Consider the following 26981-nt stretch of genomic DNA (forward strand, 5'->3'; position numbering starts at 1 on the left):
AACAACATAATGTTTTGAAGCATACAAACATTGTGGATGATTGAACTTTTTCTAAGAGTACATATGTTCTGACCTAAATTCTATAAATACAATGAACTTAATTCTTAGCACAACCCAAAATGTAATCACGATTAGGCCTATTTACAGATGAGGACACAGTGTTACAAGGACATTCACTGACTTTACCTCATATATTAGGACACACAGGAGAAATTAGGATTTGCATATAAGTCTTCTAACCATAAAGGCTCATTCACTGTGTAACATGCTAAGAATATGCTTGTCACATGAAGGGCCAGCAAATACAAGGCATTTGTCTTTGACATATAGTACTCATAGATTTCATCCCTATACCTTTACTAACATTTTTATAATAAAAGTGATTCATTGATTTTAGCCTTACAAACCCAGTAAATGACTGCCTGGCACAGTCAGACAGAGGCTAACTAATTTCAAATGAAATTTAAATTCATGTTCTTAAACTAATCAGTACAAAACACTAAATGAATTAAATGATTCAGTCTGTGCATATAAAATCTATCAAAACTAACTCTTTTATGAGAATTACCCATTTCTGCATTATTTGGGTAACATTTGGTCATCATTTACAATATTAATGAAGGCTGCTCACACTGGTGCTCACAATTTATCAAATTCCCTCTGGAAGGTTCCTAGATTCTAGCATGCAGAGTCTGTTGATAATATCTGTGGAGCAGGCATAACTTACTGAGACTCTCATCTGTTTTCATGACATGTAATCTAGACTTTAACAAATATGCCAGGAATGCCCAGCTTCTACAGGTGTAATTTGAGTTTTTTTATTTAATTCATTTTCTGAAAATTATTGGATCTCAAATTTATCCTTGCAAAATTACTTCAGTAATATTAAAATTATGCTGTTTATGCAAAGAAAAAATAGAATGCATTTTAATGGAGGATTGACCTGTAGAAAGATGAATAATTTCCATCAATTTTTGTGCATTATGTTAAGCTAATGAAGACAAATGTATTCATTCATTTTAGTAAAGCTGAAAAACTGAAGGCCAGCAATTTTATGCATCCATAATGATGAATATTACAGTACTTATTATATGATGAATTGGGAATTCTAGAAATGGATGGTGAGCAAAACAGGGAAAAACATGCTTCTCATACAGATTCCTTTTCTATAAACACTGGCATCTGCTTTGAAAAAACAAAATACCTCCCTGGTACCTATTCTACATCTCTTACTTCATCAAATAATGAGAAATAAAGTAGTGGATCCAATGTATTTAACATTAAAAAACAGAAATGAAAGAAAAAAAATCCTTTTATTTTTTTTCGCATGTCAAAGCAGTACATTTTCACCAAAAAAAATCAATGATATAATCCATTATTATCTTTTTTACTTCAGACTGAATGTGGGTAAGACAATATTATGACTTAAAATTTCCATGAAAATTATTAATAAGATTAAAATGATTAATTATTTAATAATTATTAAAGCTGTTTTTCATTGATAAAATTATTTTAAAACATTCACTTGTAAAGGCAACATTAAATTAAATTATTAGAGTACACTCCAATATTTACAATTAAATTAGGAAATATGATAAAAATTAAAGGTATATAACAGTTTCATGTGTGATAAAATTGTCTTTTCATTTAGTTTTAAAGGATTTTATAAATAGCCTGTTCATCTTCATATCTGTGATATGATTAATTTATTTTGAGTTTTCTTCAGAAAAATACTTTTTTTATTGATTGTGAAATAATTGTACATTAACTATTTAGAATTTATAAGTGATTTAATTGTACAAAAAAAATGCAAACAACTGAGATGGTAGAAAATTCTAATACCATCAACAATCTGCTCAGACAGGAGCACAATTCTCTATATCCCTGTCTCTGTGGCCACACACATGGCGTGCTATTAAGTTGTGAGTGAAGTAACAAATGAAAGAAACATGGCACTAGCTCATTGCTGAAAATAGAAATAGCAATAAGACCCTTCAGTCAGTTTACAATATTTCTATCAAACTGAACAAAGGGAAGCAAAATAATACCAATGGGTCCTAGAGGATTTTGTTTTTAAAAAACTGCTGCTTTCCTACCAGTTCATGGTCTGCTGAGTTTGCCTTGTCCTCAAAGTGTAATATACACTCAATCTTCAAAAAAGAGAAACCAAGAAGGTTTTCAGTACACACAGTCAGGAGCTATGTGAGGCAGCCAAAAATTCCATTAAGTAGAAATGTTCCCTGTCCAGATAAATATAGATTATCACCTGTGGTGAATTAAGAGGCAAGACTAGAAGAGCTCACACATTTTAAATATTCCTTAATGAAGCAGTTGTGATTTGTTTTGCCTTTATGTTATCCACAAGTTTTTTCAAACATGATTTTGAATGGAATAAGAAGTTTGGTTAGCTTATTATGAATAAAATTACATACAACTTTAAAAATCCACCATATAGTTGATACCACATTAAAATGATATTGCTGCTGTCAGGAAAACCCTGTAAGGGATTTAATGTCACCCAAACTTAATTAAACCAGCTTATGCTGATTTAGCATTTGCCTTCACAATATTGTTGATTGTTCCACTAAGGTATTTTTATGTAAACAGAGCTTCCCTAATTAAATAGCTTCTATCTGAGTCATTCAGCTATTTCACAACACACTTTGGGCAGTAATCATCACACTTGGTGATGAATGGTGATGGCAGGCCCCTAAATGAATCACACAAGAGGAGTCCTGGCAGGCTAGCAAGAAGATGCCTGGATTTGGTAAAAAAAAAAAAAAAAGGAAGGGAGGAAAGAACATGGATGATTTTAAAGCTTATTTTTGATTTCTCACTTCAAAAGATTCACTGTACTGTATTTTAATTTACTTCACTGAACCACATATGCTTCCATGACAATATCTCAATATCTAAGCACTGATAAAAGCAAAGAAAAGGAAACTCCTCCCTTTGATCACACTGATAATATTAGTGAAAGTAAAATTTTCATCAAGTATTATAACTTCTGAAGAAACAAAATTTAAAATTCAAGATTCAGAAATTCAAAATTTTGGGGAATTTCTGGCACTAATCTAAATTTTCCATAACCTGACCTCATAGTTCTCTCTTCTGAGTATATTTATCTCATTAGCTCCTGCTTAGTAAAGAGTAAGAGCCTCAAATATTTTTTTTTCACATCCTAAATACATTCCATGTTTGGTTTTATTTAAAAAAAAAATAGAGAAAAATTTTAAACTAAATAAATACAACCTGTTAATAATATTTAATATGACTGGGGAATGATAACATAAATGGCAGATTTTAATGCTTCTTGAAATATTATGGGAAGTCAAAATGTCACTCAAATACTATAGTTTTATTTCATGTTTTTGAAGACTAAATTAATATTAAGTGATTTTTGAAGCCATATTTTTAGAAATGTGAAATAGAAAATCATAAATTACTGCCTGAAACTTTTTTTTCCTCTAACATAAATAAGGGAGAGAAGTATAAAATGTTTGTTTCTAGATCATACTACTTTGATAAAGTCATATGAGCAAGGACTCATACATAATGAAAAGAGTCTAAAAATCCATTTTGATTTCATATTCTGCTTAGAAATAGCATATAATTCACTGAAGTTAAGAATTTAATGTTATCAAATAAAAAGGAAGAAAATAAGTTATCTGAAAACAGAAAAAATATATATTTCCATTATTGTAAATGAATGATTTCAATATTTATTTATTTGATCTTAAAATATTGTTTCATTAACAATTAGGACTAAGGCAAATTATATATTAAATGCAGTAAAGACTTTTTAGTAGTAACAAAATAATTTATAAAATCAAAATCAATGTTATTTGACAATGAAAATAAATAAGAATGAACGCAGCTGGGCACAGTGGTACACACCATAATCCCAGGAGCTTAGGAGGCTGAGGCAGGAGCATCATGAGTTCAAAGCTAGCCTCAGCAATTTAGCAAAGGCCTAAGCTACTTAGTGAGACCATGTCTCAAAAGAAAAATATTTTATGAAAGAGGTAAAAGACCTCTACAGTGAAAATTACAGCACACTAAGGAAAAAAATTAAAGAAGACCTTAGAAGATGGAAAGATCTACCTTGTTCTTGGATAGGCAGAATTAATAATGTCAAAATGACTGTACTACCAAAAACACTACACAGAGTCAATGTAATCCCAATCAAAATCCCAATGACATTACTCATAGAAATAGAAAAAGCAATCATGAAATTCATCTTGAAAAATAAGAGACCCAGAATAGCTAAAGCAATCCTTAGCAAGAAGGGTGAAGTTGGTGGCATTATTAAACTCTACTACAGAGCAATAGTAACAAAAACAGCATGGTATTGGCACCAAAATAGATCAGGAGACCAATGGTACAGAATAGAGGACACAGAGACTAACCCACACAACTACAGTTATCTTATATTAGACAAAAGCACCAAAAACATACATTGGAGAAAAGATAGCCTCTTCAACAAATGGTGTTATGAAAACTGGAAATCCACATGTAACAAAATGAAATTAAACCTCTATCTCTCACCATACACAAAACTCAACACAAAGTAGGCCCAAATCTCCATCATGTCAGATTAGGCCCCAACTTCTTTAATAAGATTCCTATAGCACAAGCATTCAAATCAAAGAATTAATAAATGTGATGGGTTCAAACTAAAAAGCTTCTTCTTAGCAAAGGAAACAATCAGTGAGGTGAATAGAGAGCCTACTTCTTTGGAGCAAATTTTTACCACAAGCACATCAGAGCACTAATCTCTAGGATATATAAAGCACTCAAAAACATTAACACCAGAAAACCAAATAACCCAATCAATAAATGGGCCAAGGAACTGAACAGACACTTCTCAGAAGAGGATATACAATCAAGCAACAAATATATGAAAAAAATGTTCAACATCTCTAGCATTTAGAGAAATGCAAATCAAAACTACTCTAAGATTTCATATGACTCCAGTCAGAATCGCAGCTATCAAGAATAATGTTATCAAGTAAAAAGGAAGAAAACAAATTATCTGAAAACAGAAACAAAAATATATTTCCATTATTATAAGTGAATGATGTGTTGAACAAGTGTTGGCAAGGATGTGGGGGGAAAAGGCACATTCTTACATTGCTGGTGGGACTGCAAATTGATACAGCCAATCTGGAAAGCAGTATGGAGAGTCCTTGGAAAACTTGGAATGGAATCCCCATTTAACCCAGCTATCCCAGTCCTCGGCTTATACCCAAAGGACTTAAAGATAGCATACTACAGAGACAGAGCCACATCAATGTTTATAGCAGCACAATTCACAATAGCTAAACTGTGGAACCAACCTAGAGGTCCTTCAGTAGAAGAATGGAAAGGGAAACTTTGGTATATATAAACAGTGGAACATTACTCAGCAATAAAAATACTTGGCATATGCAGGTAAATGGATGGAGCTGGAGAATATAATGCTGAGTGAAATAAGTCATTCCCCAAAAAACAAAGGCCAAATGTTTTCTTTGATATGAGGATGCTGACTCACAATGGTAATGGGGGTCAGGGAGGAGCAGGAGAGGAATGGAGGAACTTTAGATAGGGCAAAGGGGAGGGAGGGGAAGACAGGAGGCAAGGGGGTAGGAATGATGGTGGAAGGAGATAAACATCATAACCCTAAGTACATGTATGGAGACACGAATGGTGTGAAAATACTTTGTGTACACTCAGTGACTTGAAAAATTGTGCTCTATATTTGTAATATGAAATAAATTGCATTCTATCACCATGTATAACAAATTAGAATAAATCAATAATTTAATAATAAAAAGAAAAACATTTTAAAAGGACTGGGGATGTGGCTCAGTATGCAAATATTCTTCTTGATCATAATTGTCATGTCAAAATATTATTATAATCTTTTCAATTTTTAATATGCTTTATACTGAAATTCCAGCAAGTTGCTTATGAAAGAAGTTTATCCATGAGCTGTTATCTAATTTTTAAAAATTTATTTTAAAGAAAATATTAATATACTACATATCACACTACAGTAATCAATATGATGCAAAAAGTGATCTCACCTAGAACTATAATTCAAACTGATTTCTAGAATTGTTCTCATATAAGTGACCTTGCCACTGTCAATGACTATATTTTATAATAATTAACTTGTCTTCAGCAGGGCAGTCAAGAATTAACAGATAAAGAGTAAATTATCTACATCCTCACACTTTAGAATTCTCTTGGTCTTGTGTCTATAAGATAAGCTTAAAGTTAGAAGAAATAGATATTACATATACTGTAACTAGTATTTCCTCCAATTAAAAAAAGTTACATTAAAATATTTATGTATACATCGATATTTTTAACTGCTTCAGATTTTATTTACTAAAATAAGTTTACACTTCTTAATGTGTCAGGAATAGGGAGTTCTCAAAAATTATTGATTGTATGGCTCCAACAAATTATAATAGAGGACTCCCTCAGAACTGATTTCATCATTTATATTTCTTTTTGAAATAGTCTTCACATTTAAAACATCCTAGAGAGTTTTTGAGATTTTTATTAATGTATTATTTTTACTTACTTTTGGCAAGCATTCCCTCAGAGCAAGACAATATGATAGCATCCTGGTATGTTGGCATACTGCATTCACATATAAGAACGAAAAGAAATGAAACACTCAAGTCTAAGATTTCATCTTAGGTATAAGTCAAAATTCTTTACTTGAGAAATTTTGATGAGTGCTATTATATAGTTCTAAGTAGTGAAAATATCCGAGATATATGCAAATGTTCTCACACATACTCCTTGAATCTTACTCTCCTTACTAAATTTATTTTTGAATTTTCGAATAATTGAGTATTGCAATCAAACTGAATTACTCAAGTTTCTTTGATGAGGTCATCACATTTAATACTGTAATAAGCCATGTTTAACTAAAAGTAGTTTATTCCCTCTGTTTATAAATCTTGTTGCAGTACCATATTTCCAGACATGATATTTGTTCATACAGCAAATAATGATTGAGGACCACAGAGTGTGGCTATTTATAAAACAATGGCAACACCACTCCTCACAGATATAATGAGGCTGGGAATGTAGACCAGTGACAGAATTCTTACCTTGCAAACACAAAGCCTGGAGTTCAATCCAGAAGGAGAAGGAGAAGGAGAAGAAGAATCCATTACAATATAACTTGGGAAATTATTCTAAGTTTAGCATTTAAAGGGTCTTCTGATAGTACAACTCTATTATTTTACTAGTTAAAGGAAAGGAACCTAGTTGGGTGTAATGGAGTAGGTGTCTAGGCCTAACTACTCTGGTAGCTGAAGGAGAGGATCACTGGAGCCAAGGAGTTCAGGGCATCCTAAGGAACAAAGGGAGAATGAGTCTTCTTTTAAAACAAAAGGAACGTAGAATTCAAAAATTTTAAGTGACTTTTCCAAGAAGACAATGACAAATCTAAGTCCAGAATATCAGAAGTGCAAAAATTCTCAATAAAATTCTGGTAAATAGCTTTCAAAAAATATTAAAAAGAGTGCATCATGATCAAGTGGGGTTCATCCCAGGGGTGCAAGTTTGGTTCAACATAAGGAAATCAATAAATGTAATTCATCACTTCAATAGACTTAAAGATAAAAGTCATATGATCATTTAAATAGATGCAGAAAAAGCATTTGATAAAATACAACACCCTCTCATGTTCAGAACACGAGAAAAACTATCTATGCTAAGCCCATGGCCAACTAACATTTTTCTAAATGGAGATAAATTGGAAAATTGGAGGCATTCCCTCTAAGAACTAGAACAAGACAGGGAAGCCCTCTCTCACCACTCCTATTCAACATAGTCCTTGAAATTCTAGTCAAGAGAAATTAGACAGAGAAAATAAATTAAAGGATTTCAAATAGGAAAAGAAAAACTCAAACTATCACTATTTGCTGAGGACACGATTCTATCATAGAGGATACAAGAAACTCCACCAGAAAACATCTAGAATTAATAAATGAATTCAGCAAAGTAGCATGATATAAAATCAATACCCATAAATCAAACACATTTCTATATATCAGTGGTGAACCTTCAGAAAGAGAAGTTAGGAAAACTTCCCCATTCACAATAGCCTCAAAATAAATAAATAAATTAATTAAATACTCGAGAATCAATCTAACTAAAGAGGTGAAAAACCTATACCATGAAAACTAAAGAGCATTAAAGAAAGTCATTGGAGAAGACTTTAGAGGATGAAATATCAGAATACTGAATGATATGCAGTGATACTACTAGCACATTCCAAGACTCCTGAGTATGCACTAACAAATATGTTGCACATCACAAATTCCAAATAAATAATATAGTAACTTAAAATTTCTGAGCTTACTATATAATTTTTACTCAAGGAAAGGACTTTTCTAGACCTAACTATGGAGAATGCCACAGTTTGAATACTCCATGAACACACAACGGGGCCAATAATTCTCAATAAGGATTTAATTTAGCACATAAAAATAACTTCCTCAAACTATAATTGTGAGAAATCTATAAATTTTTATGTCAACATATATTAAAATTAATTGTCATACTTTTAAATTAATATTTAAACCTAGCATAACAAGGACACATCTTTGGGATGTCTTTCTCCAGCACACAAAAAAGGAATAATTTTCATGGAGAATTAAATCACTATCATATTGTCAATTATCACCTTGCACTAGCTAGTCGAAATATGTTAAAGATAAAATAGTCCTCCTTCAAAATATATTTCATAATTTAAAGTTCTAAACAATTGTTGGTAAACTCTTATTGAACTTCAAATTAGTATATAAGTATTTCTTATTCTTTCATAAACATTGCATTATATTTGAAAATTAAATGGGAAAATTCCCATAATAATGTTGAACTCCCAGTACATGGGGCCTCAGATACACTTGCATGTTTGGCAATAGGAAGTCAAGACTTATTTTTCATGGCTGCTTTTTTGTTTGTTTGTTGTTGTTTTGTTTGTTTCTTCGTTTTTGTACTAGGGATTGAACCCAGGGGCACTTAATCACTGAGCCATATTCTCAGCCCTTTTTATTCTTATTTTTTTTCTATCTTGAGACAGGGTCTTGCTAAGCTGCATGAGGCCTCACTAAATTGCTGAAGATGGCTTTGAACTTGCAATAGTCCTGCCTCAGCCTCCTGAACCCCTGGGATTACCAGTATGTACTGCCATGCCTAGTATTTTTTTTTTCCTTAAGTGACTGTGCAATCACTTTTGAATCCTGAAGACATCTGTAGTATTACATGAATTAGTGTCTTGAAATTTTCTCAGGTCCATTTCATACTACTTTGAGCCATAATGAATTTCAGAAGAATTAATATTAATTTTTTTTGGTGAGGTCAATATGGTGCAATTTTTGGACCTCCAGGCATTTAAAAGTTATTATAAAAGATCCTAAAGGAGCAAAGATATGGATAATATTTTAAATTTGGAGGTTTATTATAAAATGATATTTTGATAAATCTTTGAGCAACTTTCTATTCTGCATATCTGCTGATTCAAGTGAAAGAAACTTTTCCAAATTAAAAGTAATAAAATTATGAGTGAAGATATACCAAAAAATGGCTAAAATACTTACATAAACATACAATAATTTATTTTTAAAAAGCCATCAAAAACTTGTAGAAGCTAGAGCTTAAAAATATGTTATTCACTTCTTGTGATAGGCTAATGAGTATGTGTTTTCCTTTTTCTTTAAAAAAAACACTGATGAAATTAAAATATGCTGAACATTATATTTTGGTTTTGTACAATGAGTTTCTTGTTGATGCTGTAACAAATTAACCATAAACTTAGTTGCTTAAAACAAAACACATTGTATCATTTCACAGTTATGGAGGTCAGAAATCTTAAAATTGATGTCTCTGTAGGGCTATGTTCTTTCTATGTCATCTGGGAAAAAAAAATCTGCTTCCTTGCCTTTTCCAAATTCTAAAGGTCAACTGCATTCTTGACTTATGGCACCCTGTTCAAGGTCAACAGTAGGCATTTTATCTATTATATTTCCTCTGCCTCTCTTCTTTATCTCTTCTTCTTTTCTGTTTTTTTTTTTTTTTTTTTTTTTTAGTTGTTGATGGATATTTATTTATTTATTTTTATGTGGTACTGAGGATGGAACCCAGTACCTCACACATGCTAGGTAAGCACTCTACCACTGTGCTGAAACCCCAGCTCTCTCTTCTTTTATAATCACATTTAACTGAGACTCTACACTCCTGACTACCTCTTATAAGGAATCTTGTGATTACATTGCACCTAACTGGTTAATCAGGATGATCTCTCAATTTCAAAATCCTTAATTCAATAACAGCTACAAAGTTCTTTTACCGTTTAAGTAATATGTCCATAGGGTCTGGGGATGAGAACATGGACATCTTTGGGCAACCATTATTCTGCCTCCACATGGATACATGTACTGTAATATTGTATTTATTTACTTATTTATTTATAACAAAATATATGCTCATATATTTTATTTGGGTAGGAAAAACTTATATATGTAGACAGAGATTTATATATGTAAATATTTATATATGTTTGTAAATGTATATTTGTATATGAAAATTTGATTTTTTTTTAATGAATCAGGATCTTGCCTGGGCTGTTCTTGAACTTGTGGACTCACAACAATTCTCCTATCTCAGTCTCCTGAGTAGTTCACACATCACAGGCATGTGACACCATACCTTACTTAAACATTTTTATTCTTTTATTTCATTTTATTATTATGAATGAAAATTACTTCATCATGTGTAACAGGGGATGTAAAAACAATTATCTTTGATGTTAAACATTCTTGGTATTTCACTGATAAAAAAATCTGCTGGAAAAATGAAAAATCATACTCCATTTATGTATGATATATCAAAGTGTATAAAAGTATTGTACTGTTATGTATAACTAACTCGAACAAATATTTTTTTTAAATCTGCTATTTGAACCTTTTTTAAGTGAAACAATTAACATAGTAATTCATAAGAACCATTTTTGCCTTATTCTTTTAGTTAACTCTAAGTTAAATAATGGTCATAAGCCTCGATTGTGAAAGAAATTGTTTCAAAAACCTTTTTTGATTCATAAAACTTTTTCAAAATGCAAGATTGAGAACAATGTGGCTACTATAACAATGTTACAGTAATAATGGCTACAGAGCATTTGGTAGGATTTATTTTTCTTATTTACTTACCATTTTGAAGCATAGGTCCAAATTGTGATGCTACTTTTATGCAGTAAAAAAATTGACAAGACACAATCAGTAAAAACAAAATTCTTCATTGCATAAGTGGAGGCCCTATTCCCCCTCACCCCCTTTTCCTAGCAGCTAAGATTAATGAAGAAAAATCAAGTGGTTGACATACAACCTACCCATGGGAGTGCCAACACCATAACCTTTGGAGTCTATGAGGCCTCCAATCTGTGTCAGGTTACAATTCCGCTGGGTAACAAACTCAATGGTTGTTGACTCCATTAGGAAAGCATAGTCAGAGGTCAGAACTCGCTGGATCCCTTCTTCGTTGCTCTTCACCAGAACAGACTGCCTCCTGCTACTCATGAAGGCCCACATTTTGTCATATGTGGAGATTTTTGATTTCTGGGGGAAAATAAAATGTACTTCAATGATAAGAAAGATACCTCTTAGTTTTCATGTGATCTTACAATATTCAGACACAAGTGACTACATTTAATTTACTCATACCACCCAATTATTATATTAACACTCACAGAAATACCTAACACCTAATAAAATCAAAATATGTATTAAAAGGTTTCTCATAGAAATCCCTCATCACATTTCCAGGTATAATAAGTATTCCTTTAACAAACACATTGAAAATATCTTGCTATTTTAAAAATTCAAGTTGGCAAATCATAGAAGTAACAAATAAAAGAAAAAAAAGATCAATAAGTGTACTTTATGCTTGCATATTTCATGAGTATCTTATGTGTGTCATTTTATTTTTCAACATTATTATAACATCAAATTTAGAAGAGACAAAAACTGGACATGAATTGACAGTCAGACTGCAAGAATTTTTGTTTTTCACCAATCTGCTTGAGAATAACACAGATGTCACATGGACCCCCAAGGATACACAAAGGTATAGATTGAAGAGACAAGGAGAATTTCTTAGAAATAAGGTTACAAATAAGAATGACTCCATTTCCACTGAGACACAATCTGGCCACCACAGAACCTCTTTTAGTCTGCCTAAAAACAAACAAAAATCTATCACTCAGGCCTACTAACTAACTAAAAATCCCTGGACCAATAAAATTGAATAGATTTATAACCAACTGAAAATTCTCAGTAGGGCTTCGCTGGAATTTCATTATTAATGGAAAGAAATGAGTTTTGTTCAGAAGCTCTAGTAAAGCATAAACATGAAAAAGGTTAGCATCTGCTTATTGAAAGTTCAACTCTGAAAACCTATCCTCATTCAATTCTTATACAAATACAAAAAAAAAAAATACTACTGATGTTATAAACACCAAGGAGATATTCATCACACTGGTTGCATTGTCCATAAAAATGTCAAACCTTTTTTGAACAAATAGATATGCAATTATTTTCAGAGTTCAAGTGTTCTTTCATTTCTATGTGTGGAAAGTCATCAAAGTTATTTTAGCACTATAACCATGAAAAGGAAGGCACACAACAATACTCAAAAAAAATTATGCCACTATTTCAGTGATGAGATCAGAAGAAACCACTCATAATTTATTGGAAAAAATAAAGCTACAACAAGTATTTTATAACGAATTTTTAAAAAGACAGCATTAGGACTAAAAGAGGGTTAGAAAAGAAAAATATTTGCTCTTTACTGAACTCTAAAACAGGCTAAAATGAATGGCTTAACATCTGAAAGGATGCAGTTAAAGCCCCTGGCATAAGATTGACAAGAATACATGTTTGAGAAACAATGCTCTTGTGTTGCTTCAAGGAAAATAATGTGATATTGAGACTAGAAAAGGCAAATATGAATAATATTAAGGTTATGATGAAATTCTTATTTAGATCATTGTGATCAATAATGAGATTTTTCAGCTTCATTTGTCTTTTCAAATTAGTATCAGAATGAAGATGATGAATATGGCTAGCACAAGTTCATTTTCTTTAGACAATGAAGTATTTTTCTCCTAATATTTTGGATTGAGTGAGGTCTAAAGGCAAAAATAAAATAAAAATTACAGCTCTGCACATTGAAAGGGTATTATATGAAGAAATAAAATGGACACAGTTTTCTATTTAGTGACTGATAGTAGATAAACAAAATTCTACAAATTATATTACACAAAAATTTTATAATTAAAGATTCACATTCATTATTTGACAATTTTTAAAGTAACATTTTCAAAGGATAGTGATAGTTTGATATCATAACATGGTATCCCTGAAACCAAAATCAGGTCAAAGTTTAAGAAAGCATATAAGTTATTTTTACCTATATTGTCTACAAAATTGCCTACTTTATCTCCTTTGTTTTGGTTATAAGAACATCAGCAACAAATGCAATTTGTTATTTTATTTTCATTTTATGATATATTCAATCCATTGTTGATATTATTGAAATAACCTGGAAGACTAGCATTTTTGTTCCAAATAAAAGGGAAACATAATGATTACAATGTCACTAATCATCAAATAGCATCAGAAGCACCATATTGCCTAAACACCATTTACACAACATAAACAATTTAAAGAAGGTATTTAAATTATATATGGCTACATGAATGCATCCATTCTGAAATTTTTGTAGTCATGTGGAAAACACATCAAAACTTTTTAGTTCGAATGAATACCAGCAAACTAGCTTCAAGTATTTTTTATTTTTGAAACATATAATCTAAAATATTAAAATTTCATTTGCAAAATAACACTTTTACAAATCACTTGTTTTTCATTTAAAATTCTTGAAATATTTTACTAGAGAGATTTTTTTTTCACTTCTCTGAGCACTTCCCAGACAGCACTATCCATACTTGTTCTTAAACTAGTAATTTCTACCTTCCATCATCTCTTCATCATCTCTTATTAATTGCTTATTTTCAAGGATCTATTGTCTATAATTTTTGTAGTTTCTTTTATCGTCCTTCCTGTCTGAAGAAGAGATATATATATATATATATATATATATATATATATATATATATATATATATATATATATATTCTTATTCTTAACATTGCCAAGAAAAGTCACTCAAATTGGTTTGTTTCTCCTAATAAAAATAAAAAGGCAATTTAAGAAATCTGATGATCTTCTGGTCACAAGCCAGACACTGAGTATGTAGAGGTATCCTTCTAACATTATGTCTCTGTGGTTTGTTCACTTGTTCAACTATAGTTTTTAATTTAACCCATTTACTTATTTAAATTGCCTAACACCAGCTATAAAACACAACTCTGTGCAGAAATACCATGGAAGATAGGATTATAAGCAGCCACTGCCTTTGCAAACTGGGATGTGCTTGTGTGTGTACATGCATGTTGTACATATGTGCAAGGTCACTGTTTGCTTTAGATTTCTATGTGTAGGTTCAAGATACTAGAAAGAGGAAGTATTAGAATTTCAAGGATGGCTGTTTTCTGACTTGTATTACTCTACAGGTTGTATTAAATAAAATATACACTTCCAGTTTTGTATCATTTAACCTCTCTTGCACAAAGATTAATCATATTTGTATGATCCACAGTCATCTTCCCCAGACATTTTATATGAATCAAAGAAATTTTCTGAAATTCAGATCTATTAAGTTATTTGACTCTTACCTATTTTCACAGAAACTTGGAAAAGAGAACTAATTCTTAACATCTTTCAACAATTCTACTTCTATTACTTTTAAGAATAAAAGGTTTACAGTGAATCACAGGGTAATGAACAAAAGTCTACATAGCATGAATTTTACTGAAAACCTTACATTTTTTTCTAAGGCAGTATTTTTTTTTTATTAATGCACATCAATTATATAGAATCATGGGTTTCCTTGTGGTATGTTTATGCCTGCATATAACATTTTATCATTTCTGTCACCTCAATTAATCCCCTTAACCTCCCCTCACTCCTCCTCCTGACACCAGTCCTCTTCTCTAATAGTCTCTCTTCACCTATCTTGTCTTTTCTCCAGTTTCCACATATGAGAGAAAACAAATGATACTTGTTTTACTGAACCTGACTTATTTCTTTTAATATGATGAGCTCTAATTCTTTACATTTAAATATGACTTATAATATATATAATATATATATACACCAAATATAAAGTTTAGAGTGTTTTATTCTCTATAAACCTGACTGCTGATAAATAGTTGATTACTTTCACTTATGTAACAGTTAACATAAATTCAGAGGAGAGTAGGGCTGAATCAGAAGTAATGATCACTACTTCTACAGCTCCTATTAATTTAATATATGCTTTTATGCAAGCTACTTAATCTCTCCAATTCCAAGTCACATAATACTCAAATGATACCTGACAGAATCACAGGGTAATTTTGAAGATTAAATAACACAACATATGTAAACATACTATGCAGCAGTTAAGTGTTTTGCAATTTTAAATATTTTTATAACAAGAATGTAATACTGACAAATCTTTTTGTATTGTTTGTCTTAAAAAAAAATTGCAAAGGGTCTCATGGTTAGACTTCAATGGAGAATGCCACGGCGCAGGTTCATCTCCTGTTTGGGGAACACTTATTTTTATTGGTAAAAACATTTTTAAAAAAATTACCAACAACTCTGACAAAGGGTAAATACCCACACTCTCTCTCTCTCTTATGGCACAAAACTAAGATGAAACAGATTAGGAAAAGTTGTAATAAAAATGTAATTTGGACAGCTGGAATGTAGGTAGATGAAATGTTATTGACCAACCAACTTTTAGAATTCAATATCTACCCCCAACGCAAAGTTCCAAAGATTGGTCAGAATGAACATGAATCAAACAGAAGTAGACTTTACTGGAAAGACAGTTTAAAACAGTTCATGCATTAGAGCCTGTTTATGAGCAGCATGGTGACTGTGCCATCCTACCAAGCAAGAAGTCCAGAGATCCAGAATATACTGGACACAGTTGAGCCAGAGGAGGCCATACTGAAACCAGAAATAATAAATTGAAATCTTAAATGATATTAGACCATTGAGGCCTGTCTTGGGCCCTAGAGGTTCTCCAGAAGAATAATAGACATTTTTCAGGCAAAACAGAACAGCTACAGATATGAAGTATTATCAATAATAATAATACTGACTATAATAGAACTTGCCACCAGATTATTCTAAATTATTTTAAATACTAAATCATTTATATTTTATAAGAATTCTATTAAGTAGACATTTTTTGCCTCATTTTACAATGAAAAAATCAAAACATAAAGATGCCAATAATTTGCCAAAACCCACATTCTTACTTAGTGGCCAAACCATAATTCAAACAGGGTAATGGTAGCTACAGGGTACATATTCTTGAATAGTGCACTACCTTACTCTACCAAAACACACAAACAGTGGGTTTCACAAGTGAAAGACCCACTACATACCTCAGAATACAGCTCAGTCTCAGTTTTTCAGTCTTGACTAAGAACCCAGGTTTGCAGTTACCCTTTTCAAATATATACAATGGGATCAAATAGCTAAGGATAATAATTAATTTAGCAAAACCCCAAGCAATTTAATTAGACCCTGTTTTTAAAAAAATAAATAAATAAAAGGAAAATAATATATTTGAGGAGAGCCTCTAACATGAAATATAAAGGTCAAAAAAGGGGGAGGGGGTTTAAATGTATTCAGAGAAGTAAATGATATTAAATGTGAAACCAACAAATGAATTATATTGAAAGAAACCACACTCAAAGAAAAATCATATTAAAATCTGATAGAAAAAATAGAAATCTCAACTGAAGTACTGCAAGGTGGGTTTGAAGAAAATTGATAGAACAGAATAAAATTTAAATATCAGAAAGAAAGAAGAAAGTAAAAGGAAGAGCTATTTAAAGAGTCATTCTGAGATGGAAGAGATTGAGAATATTCTTGCTAGGCATGATGATGCATTCCTGTAATCCTAGTAACTCAGGAGGCAGAGGTAGGAGGTTCCCAAGTTCAAGGCCTGCTCAGTAATTTAGCAAAACCCCAAGCAATTTAGTTAGACCCTGTTTAAAAATAAATAAATAAATAAATAAATAAATAAATAAATGGAAAAGAAAAAAGGCTGGGTGTGTTGATCAGTAGTTAAGAACCCCTAGGTTCAATCACTGATACCAAAAATAATAATAATAGTGATAATAAATAAGATTCAGACTGAGAGAAAGCACTTAAGAGATGCTACCCAAGCGGGAGAGGAAGATGGTCGAGCAGAGCAAGATGGTGATCCCAACCCCTTTATAGCACAGAAAGGAAGGAGAAAAGGAACATCTGACAGGAGAGGTAGGTGAGAGAATAAATGCTCTAAGACCCAATATTTGACAGCCTGAGACCTGGAGAGCCTTGAGGTTAATTTCTAGAGCAGGGGAAAAAGAAGGGCAGAACTTCCTAACCTTGAACTCAAACCAGGATGGGGTGAGGGAGAAGAGTCAACAGAGAGAGGGAGAGTTCAAGTGTAAGTTCACTCACTTAAAACAGCTGGGAAGCAAAGCAGACTAAATAAAAATGTGACAGGAGCAGCGGGGTCATTGAAGATCAAGCAAATAAACCCAAATTTGGGACAGAAAGCTATGCTGGGCATGACAGCCATTTCAGGGAGACCAGAGCTGGCCAGTGTTCAGAAAAGAAGTTAAATCAGCACAGCATTTCCCCACCTTCAGATAGCAACAAGTATAACCACAGCCAACATCCTGCAGTGGTAAATCTCAATAATCTGCCTAGAAGGAACCTGTAAAGGAAAGTCACTGAAGCTGAAGGTCACTATAGTTCCTTCCCCTCACTACAAACAAGTAGAGTGGAGCAGACCCATTTAGTAAGTGCTCATTTTACCCAGAACACTTCACAGCCTCCACCAGGAGCCTGAGTAGAGACAGAGTAGATGCCCACAAGTCTAAATGGTGGGAAGTGCAAGTGCATAACTAGGTGGCAAAGCATTCTTGGTTCCTGGCAGTGGAGGAGGACAACGCTTGTGATGCATAGCCACGATACGTGGGGGTTTGGAAACAGGTGGGATTTCTGTATAAGTTCTGGACATTAGAGAGGGAAGGTGCTCATGATTCATGGATGCAACTAGTAGGAGTTTAGATCAGGATGGGGTGGCTGCCTCTGTCCCAGCTATCAAATTGGAGCAGAAGCTGCAGTTCACAACCTTAAATAGCAGGAGTTAGAACCAGGGTAACTGGCTGAGTCTCTTTCCTAAAAGTAGATACAGTACCCTAGTGATCTGTGTCCATCAGTGAGAAGCCTTCTGTACCATAGACCACACACAGAGAAGCCATAACCACAAAGCCTATGCTTGCAGACAGCCACCATGCTACATGCCAATTTGAAGGGGACCTGTGGAGGGGAACAGATATGTGGTGACCTGTGGCAGTCAGAGTGACAGCCCAGAGCCAGGCACAGTATTGATATAGAAAATAGACACAATACCATACACTCTAAGCATCCAGCCTCACTCCCCTGGGCTGACATATATGATAACTACCTTGTGGGAGGTCTATAGCAACCAGGTAAGTGGTTCCTATGCCCCAGCACATGTGGGGGAAGCCAAAGGTAAAGAGTGATGGACGTCTTCTAAAGATCCAAAGTTCCCATAAAATCCAAACCAAGACTCAACAAGAATTTTCTTCATCTTGGCATGGTTTACTAAAAATAGCTCTAACATCAACTTTGATCACATAAATATCATTTTTCATTTTTATTTGATAGTTGTTACCCTAGTATTTAATACTGTACCCTTGAATCATTTGATTGTATTTCTTTTAATGTTTAAAATCATTATCATTAATGAGTTTTTGATTATCATTAAGCAGAATCATTCTCTACATTTTTGCTTTCCTAGCTCAGGTTTACACTTGCTCCTCTTAAACCCTCTTTTCCCTCTTACATCACCTGTTATTGTTCAAATTCACCACCCCCATGCATCTTTTTATTCTTTTAAACTTTGTGTGTATTATTATGTTCTGTCCTTTTTTTTCTTATTTTTCTCCTTTTGCCCATTTTCTCCTCTTCTTTTCAGCCACTTATGATGTTATAAATTTTACAATATTGAGTAACTAATTTTTCAACTTTTTCAGAACATTACTACAAGTTTATCACTAGATTAGAGGAAATGTGGAGAACAGTATGAACAAGTTTTTTTTTTTGTTGTTGTTGTTGTTTGTTTGCTTGTTTTTCTAAGGTTGGATATACATGGCTTTGATTATAATCGGGAGGATTCAGTGTCTTCTCTCAAAGTGGTGCTGATTCTTGAAATAGCAAAAGACACACAATAAGGGAAAATATCAGGATCTGATATTTGCCCAATCTAAGCCTATTAAGAGAAAGAAGCACACAAAATAGTCCTTTGCATAAAGGAAGAAGTTATGATCATTCCAATAGATGGATAGACATACAATCAGTAAAAAAATAAGGAAATAAATATTCCACAACATTTCAACAACTGACCCCGTGGACACCACAGTGGAGGAAATATTGGATAAAAAATTTAGAAAGTTCATAGCTAAAATGTTTAATGATCTAAAAAGATGTATGAAATAAACTTAGAAAGAAAATACAGGAAGTAAACAATTATTTCAATAAAGAGAGATTCTCAAAAAGACCCAAATAGTATCTGGAAATAAAAGAATTGATAAATCAAATCAAGAATTCAATGGAAAGCATCACCAATAGAATATTTTGGAGATAGATTTTCAAGTCTTAAAGATAAAGTAAATAATATTTAAATTAAAGTCAACACTAAAGAAAAGTTCTTAATGTTCAAGAAATCTATGACATTAGGAGTCCAAATTTGAGAAACATTGGGATATAAAAAGGGTCTAACATATTAACAAAAGAAATTCACAAAATCTTCAATGAAATAATATTTTAAAACTTTCCAAATCTTAGGAATGAGATGCAAATCCAAATACAAGATGCATGTAGGACTCCAAGTGGGCAAGATTTTCAAAAATCCTTTACAAGACACATTACAATCAAAATGACTAATATGCAGAATAAGGATAGAATTTTAAAAGCTTAACAAACAACAACAACAACAAAAACAAAAACAGGTCACATTTATAGATAAACCAATTTGGATTTCAACTGATTTCTCAACCCAGACCATAAGAGCCAAGAGGGTTTGGAATAATATACACCAAGACCAAAAAGAAAACAGGTGCCAAACAAGGTCACTATATCCAGAAAAATTATCCTTCAGAATTAAAAAAATAAATAAATATTTCATGATAAGCAGAAACTAAAAGAATTCATAACCACTAAGCCAGCACTATAAAATATGCTTAATGAAATATTTCATGTAGATGAAATGAAAAAATAAAAATGAAAAACAGCATAGAAATGAATTACACTGGAAAAATAGTCAATTAAAGAAGAATTAAGTCTGAAATAAATATTATATATCAGAATGGCAGGAATGAAAATCATCTATCTAATGATAAATGTAAATTGTCTAAATACTAAAATTAAGAGATATGGATTTTAAATCGTATTAAAAAAAAAAACCCAACCATATGTTATTTACAAAAGTCTCACCTTAGATACAAAGATATCCACAGACTAAAGGTGAAAGGATGCAAAAACAGAAAGTAAAAGCAACTGGGGTAGCTACTCTCTTATTAGACAAACTAGACTTTGAGCAAAAATAAATCAGAAGAGACAAAGAAGGTAACTTCATAGCAGTTAAGGGAATCAACTAACAAGACAAAATGATTGAAACATTTATGTCCCAAACAATGATGCATGCATGTACATAAAACAAATATTTCTCATTATAAACAATCAAATAGATATCACTACAAAAATATTGGGTGATTTCAACACAACTCTCAACTTTAATGAGGTCATCCAGACATAAATTAAGTAAAGAGTCTTCAGAACTAAAAAATACTATTCATCAAATGGAACTAACGCAAATCTACAGAATATTTCATCTATTGAAAACTGAGTTCACCTTCTTCTAGGCAGCACATGGAACATTCCCCAACATGGACCATATAGTAGGGCGTAAAGTATATATTAGCAAATACGAAACAAAAAGGAGTAATTCCTTGTATCCTATCAGATCATAATGGAGTGAAATAAGAAATCAACAATAAGATGAAAAACAGAAACCATTCCAATACCTGGAGATTAAATAATACACTTTAAAATGAAAAATGAATTTCAAAATAATTTAGTGGAGAAATCGAAAATTCTTAAAAACAAATGAAAATAGCGATATCATATATCAAAATCTCTGGGACATTATGATAACAGTAGAGGAAAGTATACATAATTAAGTTCTTATATTAAATACATAGAAATATACCAAATAAACAATCTAACATTCCTCCTCAAGGCCCTAGGGGGGGAAAAAGGAATAAACTAATATCCAAATCAGAAGAACACAGGAAGTAATTAAAATCAATGAAATTGAGAATAAAAACAATACAAAGGATACAAAGGATCAATGAAAGAATTGGTTCTTTGACAAAAAGAAAATAAGATTGATAAGCCCTTAGTCAAATTAAGAAAACTAGAAAGAAGGCCATAAATAACAAAATAACACGAAAAATAAAAGGAGCTATCATCACAGACACTATTGAAATCCAGAGCATTTGAAACTTCATTCTTGAATATGCCAGAAAATCTTAACATATTGATACATTTCTATATAACCTACCTAATTGAATCATGAAGCCAAGGCCAACATTATACTAAATGGAGAAAAACTGAAAGCATTTCCTTTAAAAACAGGACCAAGACAAGGATATTCACTCTCTCCACTCTTATTCAACATAGTACTTGAAAATCGAGCCAGAACAATCAGGTAGGAGATGGAAATTACAGGGATACAAAGGGGAAAAGAAGAAGTAAAATTATCTCTATTTTCTGACAATATGATCCTATATTTATAAGACCGCCCACCCCCCCCAAAAAAAAACCCTCAAAAATTCATTAGAACACCTCTAGAGCTGATGAACAATTTCAACATGATAGCAAGATACAAGATCAACATACATAAATCAATCACTTTCCTATACTCTAATAATGAATCTGCTGCAAAAGAATTAGAAAAACTATTCCATTTACAATAACCAAAAAAAAAAGTACTAAAAATAAATCTAACCAAGGAGGTAAAAGACATCTACATGGAAACTACAGAACCCATAAGAAAAAAATTGAAGAAGAACTTAGAAGAGAAGAGAGACCTCCCATGTTCTTGGATAGCAGAATTAATATTATCAAAATGTCCATAATACCAAAAGAATTATAAAGATTTAATGCACTTTCCATGAAAATATAATGACATTCTTCACAGAAGTAGAAAAAGCAGTTCTAAAATTCAATTGGGCCAGGCACGGTGGAACACACCTTATATCACATACACATTATATCCCAGTGACTTGGGAGGCTGAGGCAGGAGGATCAAAAGTTCAAAACCAGCTTCAGCAATTTAGCAAGGCCCAAAGTAACTTAGCAAGACTCTATCTCAAAATAAAAAAAAAATAAAAATAAAAATTAAAAAGGGCTGGGGAAATGGCTCAATAGTTAAGTGCCCCTGAATTCAATCCCAGTAAAATGAAATGAAATGCAATAAAATAAAATAAAATACATTTGGTAAAAATAAGAGATCCAGAATAATCTAAATAATCCTGAGCAAGAAGAGTGATGATGAAGGCATCACAACACAGGGCCTTAACTTATACTACAGAGCCATAGGATTAAAAGTACTTTAGTGGAAACAAGACAAAACATGAAGACCAGTGGAACTGAATGGAAGACACAGAGATAAACCCACATAGATACTTCCATCTGGTACTTGAAAAAGGTGCCAAAAACATGTTTTGAAGAAATGTGACCTTTTTATCAAATAGCACTGGAATAACTGGATATCCATGTATAGAATAATGAAAATTGATCCATTTTACCCTGCACAAAAATCAACTCAAAGCTGATCAAAAGCCTAGAAATTAGACCAGAAACTCTGCAACTACTAGAAGAAAATGTAGGCCCAACACTTCCACTGGAACAGACATAGACTTCTTTAACAAGATTCTTGACAATCATCAAGAATACAGGCAACAATAAATGTTGGCGAGGAATGGTGAAAAAGGTACACTCATATGTTGCTGGTGGGACTGCAAATTGGTGCAACCACTATGGAAAGCAGTATGAAGATTCCTCAGAAAATTGAAAATGGAGCCACCATTTGACTCAGCTATCTCACTCCTTGGTTTATACCCAAAGGACTTAAAATCAGCATACTACAGTGACATAGCCACATCGATGTTTATATCAGCTCAGTTCACAATAGCTAGACTATGGAACCAACCTAGGTGTCCCTCAATAGATGAATGGACAAAGAAAATGTGGCATATATGCCCAATGGAATATTACTCAGCTTTAAAGAAGAGTAAATTTATGGCATTTGCCAGTATATGGTTGGAGTTGGAGAATATCATGCTAAGTGAAGTAAGCCAATCCTACAAAACCAAAGGCCGAAAGTTTTCTCTAATATGTAGATTCTAATTCACAATAAGGCAGCAGGCACTAGGGAAGAATAGCGTTATCTTAGATTAGGTAGACGGAAGTGAAAGGAGGGAAGGGGAGGAGATGTGGTGATAGAAAAATATAGTAGAATGAAACAGATATTATTACTGTATGTAAATATGTGACTCCATTCTGTAACATGTACACTCAGAAAAATAAGAAATTATATTCAATCTATGTACAATATATCAAAGTGCATAATGCATTCTACTGTCATGTATAACTAATTAAAATAAATTTAAAAATGTTTAAAATAAACAAGAGTCATAAAGCTCAAGAAATAAGATCAAGAATCACTAGGTAGAATCCATCAAATTAAAAAGCTTCTGCATAGCAAGAGAAACAATTAAGAGCTTGAACAGAGAACCTACAGAAAGCGAGAAGATTTTGCCAGCTGCTCCTCTGACAGGGCATTAATACATATAAAGAACTCTCAAAAAACTTAATAGCAAAATCATCATCATCATCATCATCATCATCATCATCATCATCATCTCATCAGTAAATGGGCAAAAGAACTAAACAAACTATTCTCAAAGAAGAAATAAAAATGGCCAATAAATATATGAAAAAATGTTTAACTCCTTTGGCAATCAGAGAAATGCAGACCAAAACTACATTGAGGTTTCATACCACTCCAGTCAGAATGACAATTATCAAGAATATAAATTATAATAAATGTTGGCAAGGATGCCGGGAAGAGGTACACTCATATATTGTAGTTGGGTACAAATTAATACAACGACTCTAGAAAGCAGTATGGAGAGTCCTCAAAACCTAGGCATGAAATCACCATATAATCCATTATCCTACTCCCCAAGTCTATTTTCAAAAGATCTAAAATTAGCATACTATAAGGGATGCAGCAAAATTCACAATAGCCAAGCTATGGGACCATCTACGTGTCTGTTAGAAGACAAATGGAAAAAGAAAATGTGGTAATTATAAAATATATACAATGGAGTTTTACTCAGCCATAGAGTTGAATGAAATTATTTATGGCATTTTCTAGTAAACAGATAGAACTGGAGAACATCATGTAAGTAAAAAAAGCCAGACCCAAAATGTCAAAAGTCAAATGTTTTCTCTTTTCTTTTATAAGTAGAAGCTAGAGCAAAATAAGGAACAACAGAAAAAAAAAAGAAAGAAAAGAAGAAAAGGTAGAGGATATCATGAAAATAAAAGTGAGATCAGTGGATTAAAGAGCATATGAGGGAAAAGGAGGAGGTATGCAAATAGGGAAGAAAAGAAGAGTGGAGTCAATCTGATTGACTTTCCTAAGTACATATATGAATATACCACAGCAAATTTTACGTTTGTGCATATCCACAACTTATTCATTAAACAAAAAAAAAAAAAAGAAAAGAAAGAAGAAGGGGGATGCTACCCTGGACAAAAATTTGATGGGTTATATAATAGAAGGAGATACTCTGGCAGGGACACCAGAGTCAAGAAGATAGTGTTAGAAAAATGATAGAAAAATGAATTAGGGGGACCACGATGGCCTTAAGGGTTTCCTCAACTTTCTAAATATTAGACAAGCTCTTAACTGCCTCAAAGTACCAGATCTCAGGCTGGTCCTTATAATTCAGAGGGTCTTATAGTCTAAGTCTTTCCCTTCTCTTTTCTCAGATCATTTACTTTAGCAATTTTGTAGTTATAAATTCTTTGTCCCTTTGAGATGTAAATATTTTTGAAAGCTCCTCAGTGTTACCACCCAGGATTTCTTCCTCAAGTGCCTGAGGAGTCACCTTAAGGAAATGTACTCATCAAGGTAAAAACATCTCTGTTTTCCAGTCTCTGCAGAATGATAGAGGCCATTCACTGGGTGAAACTACCTTCTGTTGAACTCAGGAGGAAGTTTATTTTATTTTATTGAATAGGCCATTTATCAAACACAGATTGTCATTATCCCCTAACCCCATCCAGATGTAAAAATTTTCCCAATCATAATAAAATACCTCATCTTCACCTTAAACTCTCTCCAGAGTTGCAGCAGAGTTGGGCCTCTTTTTCCCTTACTGATATAGTTTTAAATATAGTCCTTACCTGTTTAACTTTTCCCAGTTGAATTTTTGTTTCATGGGGCCAATATGTTCTTTTATGTAAAATATATTTACTGAATTACGTTGAAGGTTTAGGCAAAAATATTATCAATACTAACTAGGTTCCAGGCATCACAAGAACTTAACAAGCAAGAACACATAGATACTTACCATTATCATAGGAAAAGTGCATTTGAAGCTGACTGGAGATGAGTGATGGAATCAAACTTACATTTTGAAGAGAATTTTTACAGAATGGATTCGTGGTGGCAAAGATGGATGTAGCTTAAGACTGTTTAAGAGCACACGGCTTCAGTCCAGATAAGTAGCAATACTTGCCCCAGGAGATAGGAAATCTTTAGAAATCCAAGAGACGTTTATGGTGTGCCTGTGCCACCTCCCCCCACCCACCACCATTACATAAGTCAGTTTTTGTAACACAGACAGCAGAAAAGTTTTAGATTAAGTGAACCTGTGGTCTGTGGTTTAAACTTGAGTTTTTCTGAGAGAGAAAGCTAAAAGAAGGGTAAGTCTGGGGATAGAGAGATCATAAGTTATGAATTTGAAGTGCTTGAGGAATATCCAAATGGATCTGTCATGTGAACTTAGTTATATAAGGCTGAAGTTCAATGGCAAAGTCAGAACTTTTTGAATTCATGTTAGAAACAGATGACAAAATAGTAGATGGAAGAGAAAAAAATAGAGGAAAAAATGAATCCTAATATACAATCTTGTGGAATTTTGAATTTCAATGGCTTGAGTAAAAGGCAAAGTCTGCACATCAGACATAAAAAAGTGAACACAGATGAGTGAAGAAAAACTGAGAACTATAGTGCTACAAAAATCAAGGTAAGAGGAAGTTCAGTGAGGCACCCATCACTTAAAGTGATTTTGCTAAAACAAAAAACAAATCCAAAACAAAACTCAAAGAGCCTCTATAGCTGCAATATCTTGGAGGCTGGCGTGATAAAACATGGAAAACTAGGAACAAAAGTCAAGTAATTCTAGATTACATCCAGTCTTCACTATTTGTCTTTTTTTTTAAAGGAGCTATTCTGTTTTCTAATTTCTAAAATAAGAAGAGTAATACCAGCTTTGTGTGGTTATTGTAAGGAAAATTTTTTGTTAAAATGGGTAAATAACTATCACATGTTAATTATTCAATGGAAATTATTCCATGATGTTATTCTATTAGAAAGAGCATGTAGGCACAGTTTCATTGTAAAGGAAT

General features: G+C 32.5%; 1 protein-coding gene across 3 annotated transcripts in view; it reads right to left on the reverse strand.

The window, feature by feature from the left end:
• Positions 1–26981, reverse strand: part of Grik2 (glutamate ionotropic receptor kainate type subunit 2) — a 677012-nt gene that overhangs the window by 32083 nt on the left and 617948 nt on the right. For all 3 annotated transcript variants that reach the window (XM_027928184.2, XM_027928185.2, XM_027928187.2), the window contains exon 14: positions 11399–11624. In XM_027928184.2, coding sequence (XP_027783985.1) covers positions 11399–11624 — 226 coding nt within the window. The remainder of the gene's footprint in view (positions 1–11398; positions 11625–26981) is intronic.

This window comes from Marmota flaviventris, chromosome 6 (assembly GCF_047511675.1).
Source record: "Marmota flaviventris isolate mMarFla1 chromosome 6, mMarFla1.hap1, whole genome shotgun sequence".
Classification (NCBI taxonomy): Eukaryota; Metazoa; Chordata; class Mammalia; order Rodentia; family Sciuridae; genus Marmota; species Marmota flaviventris.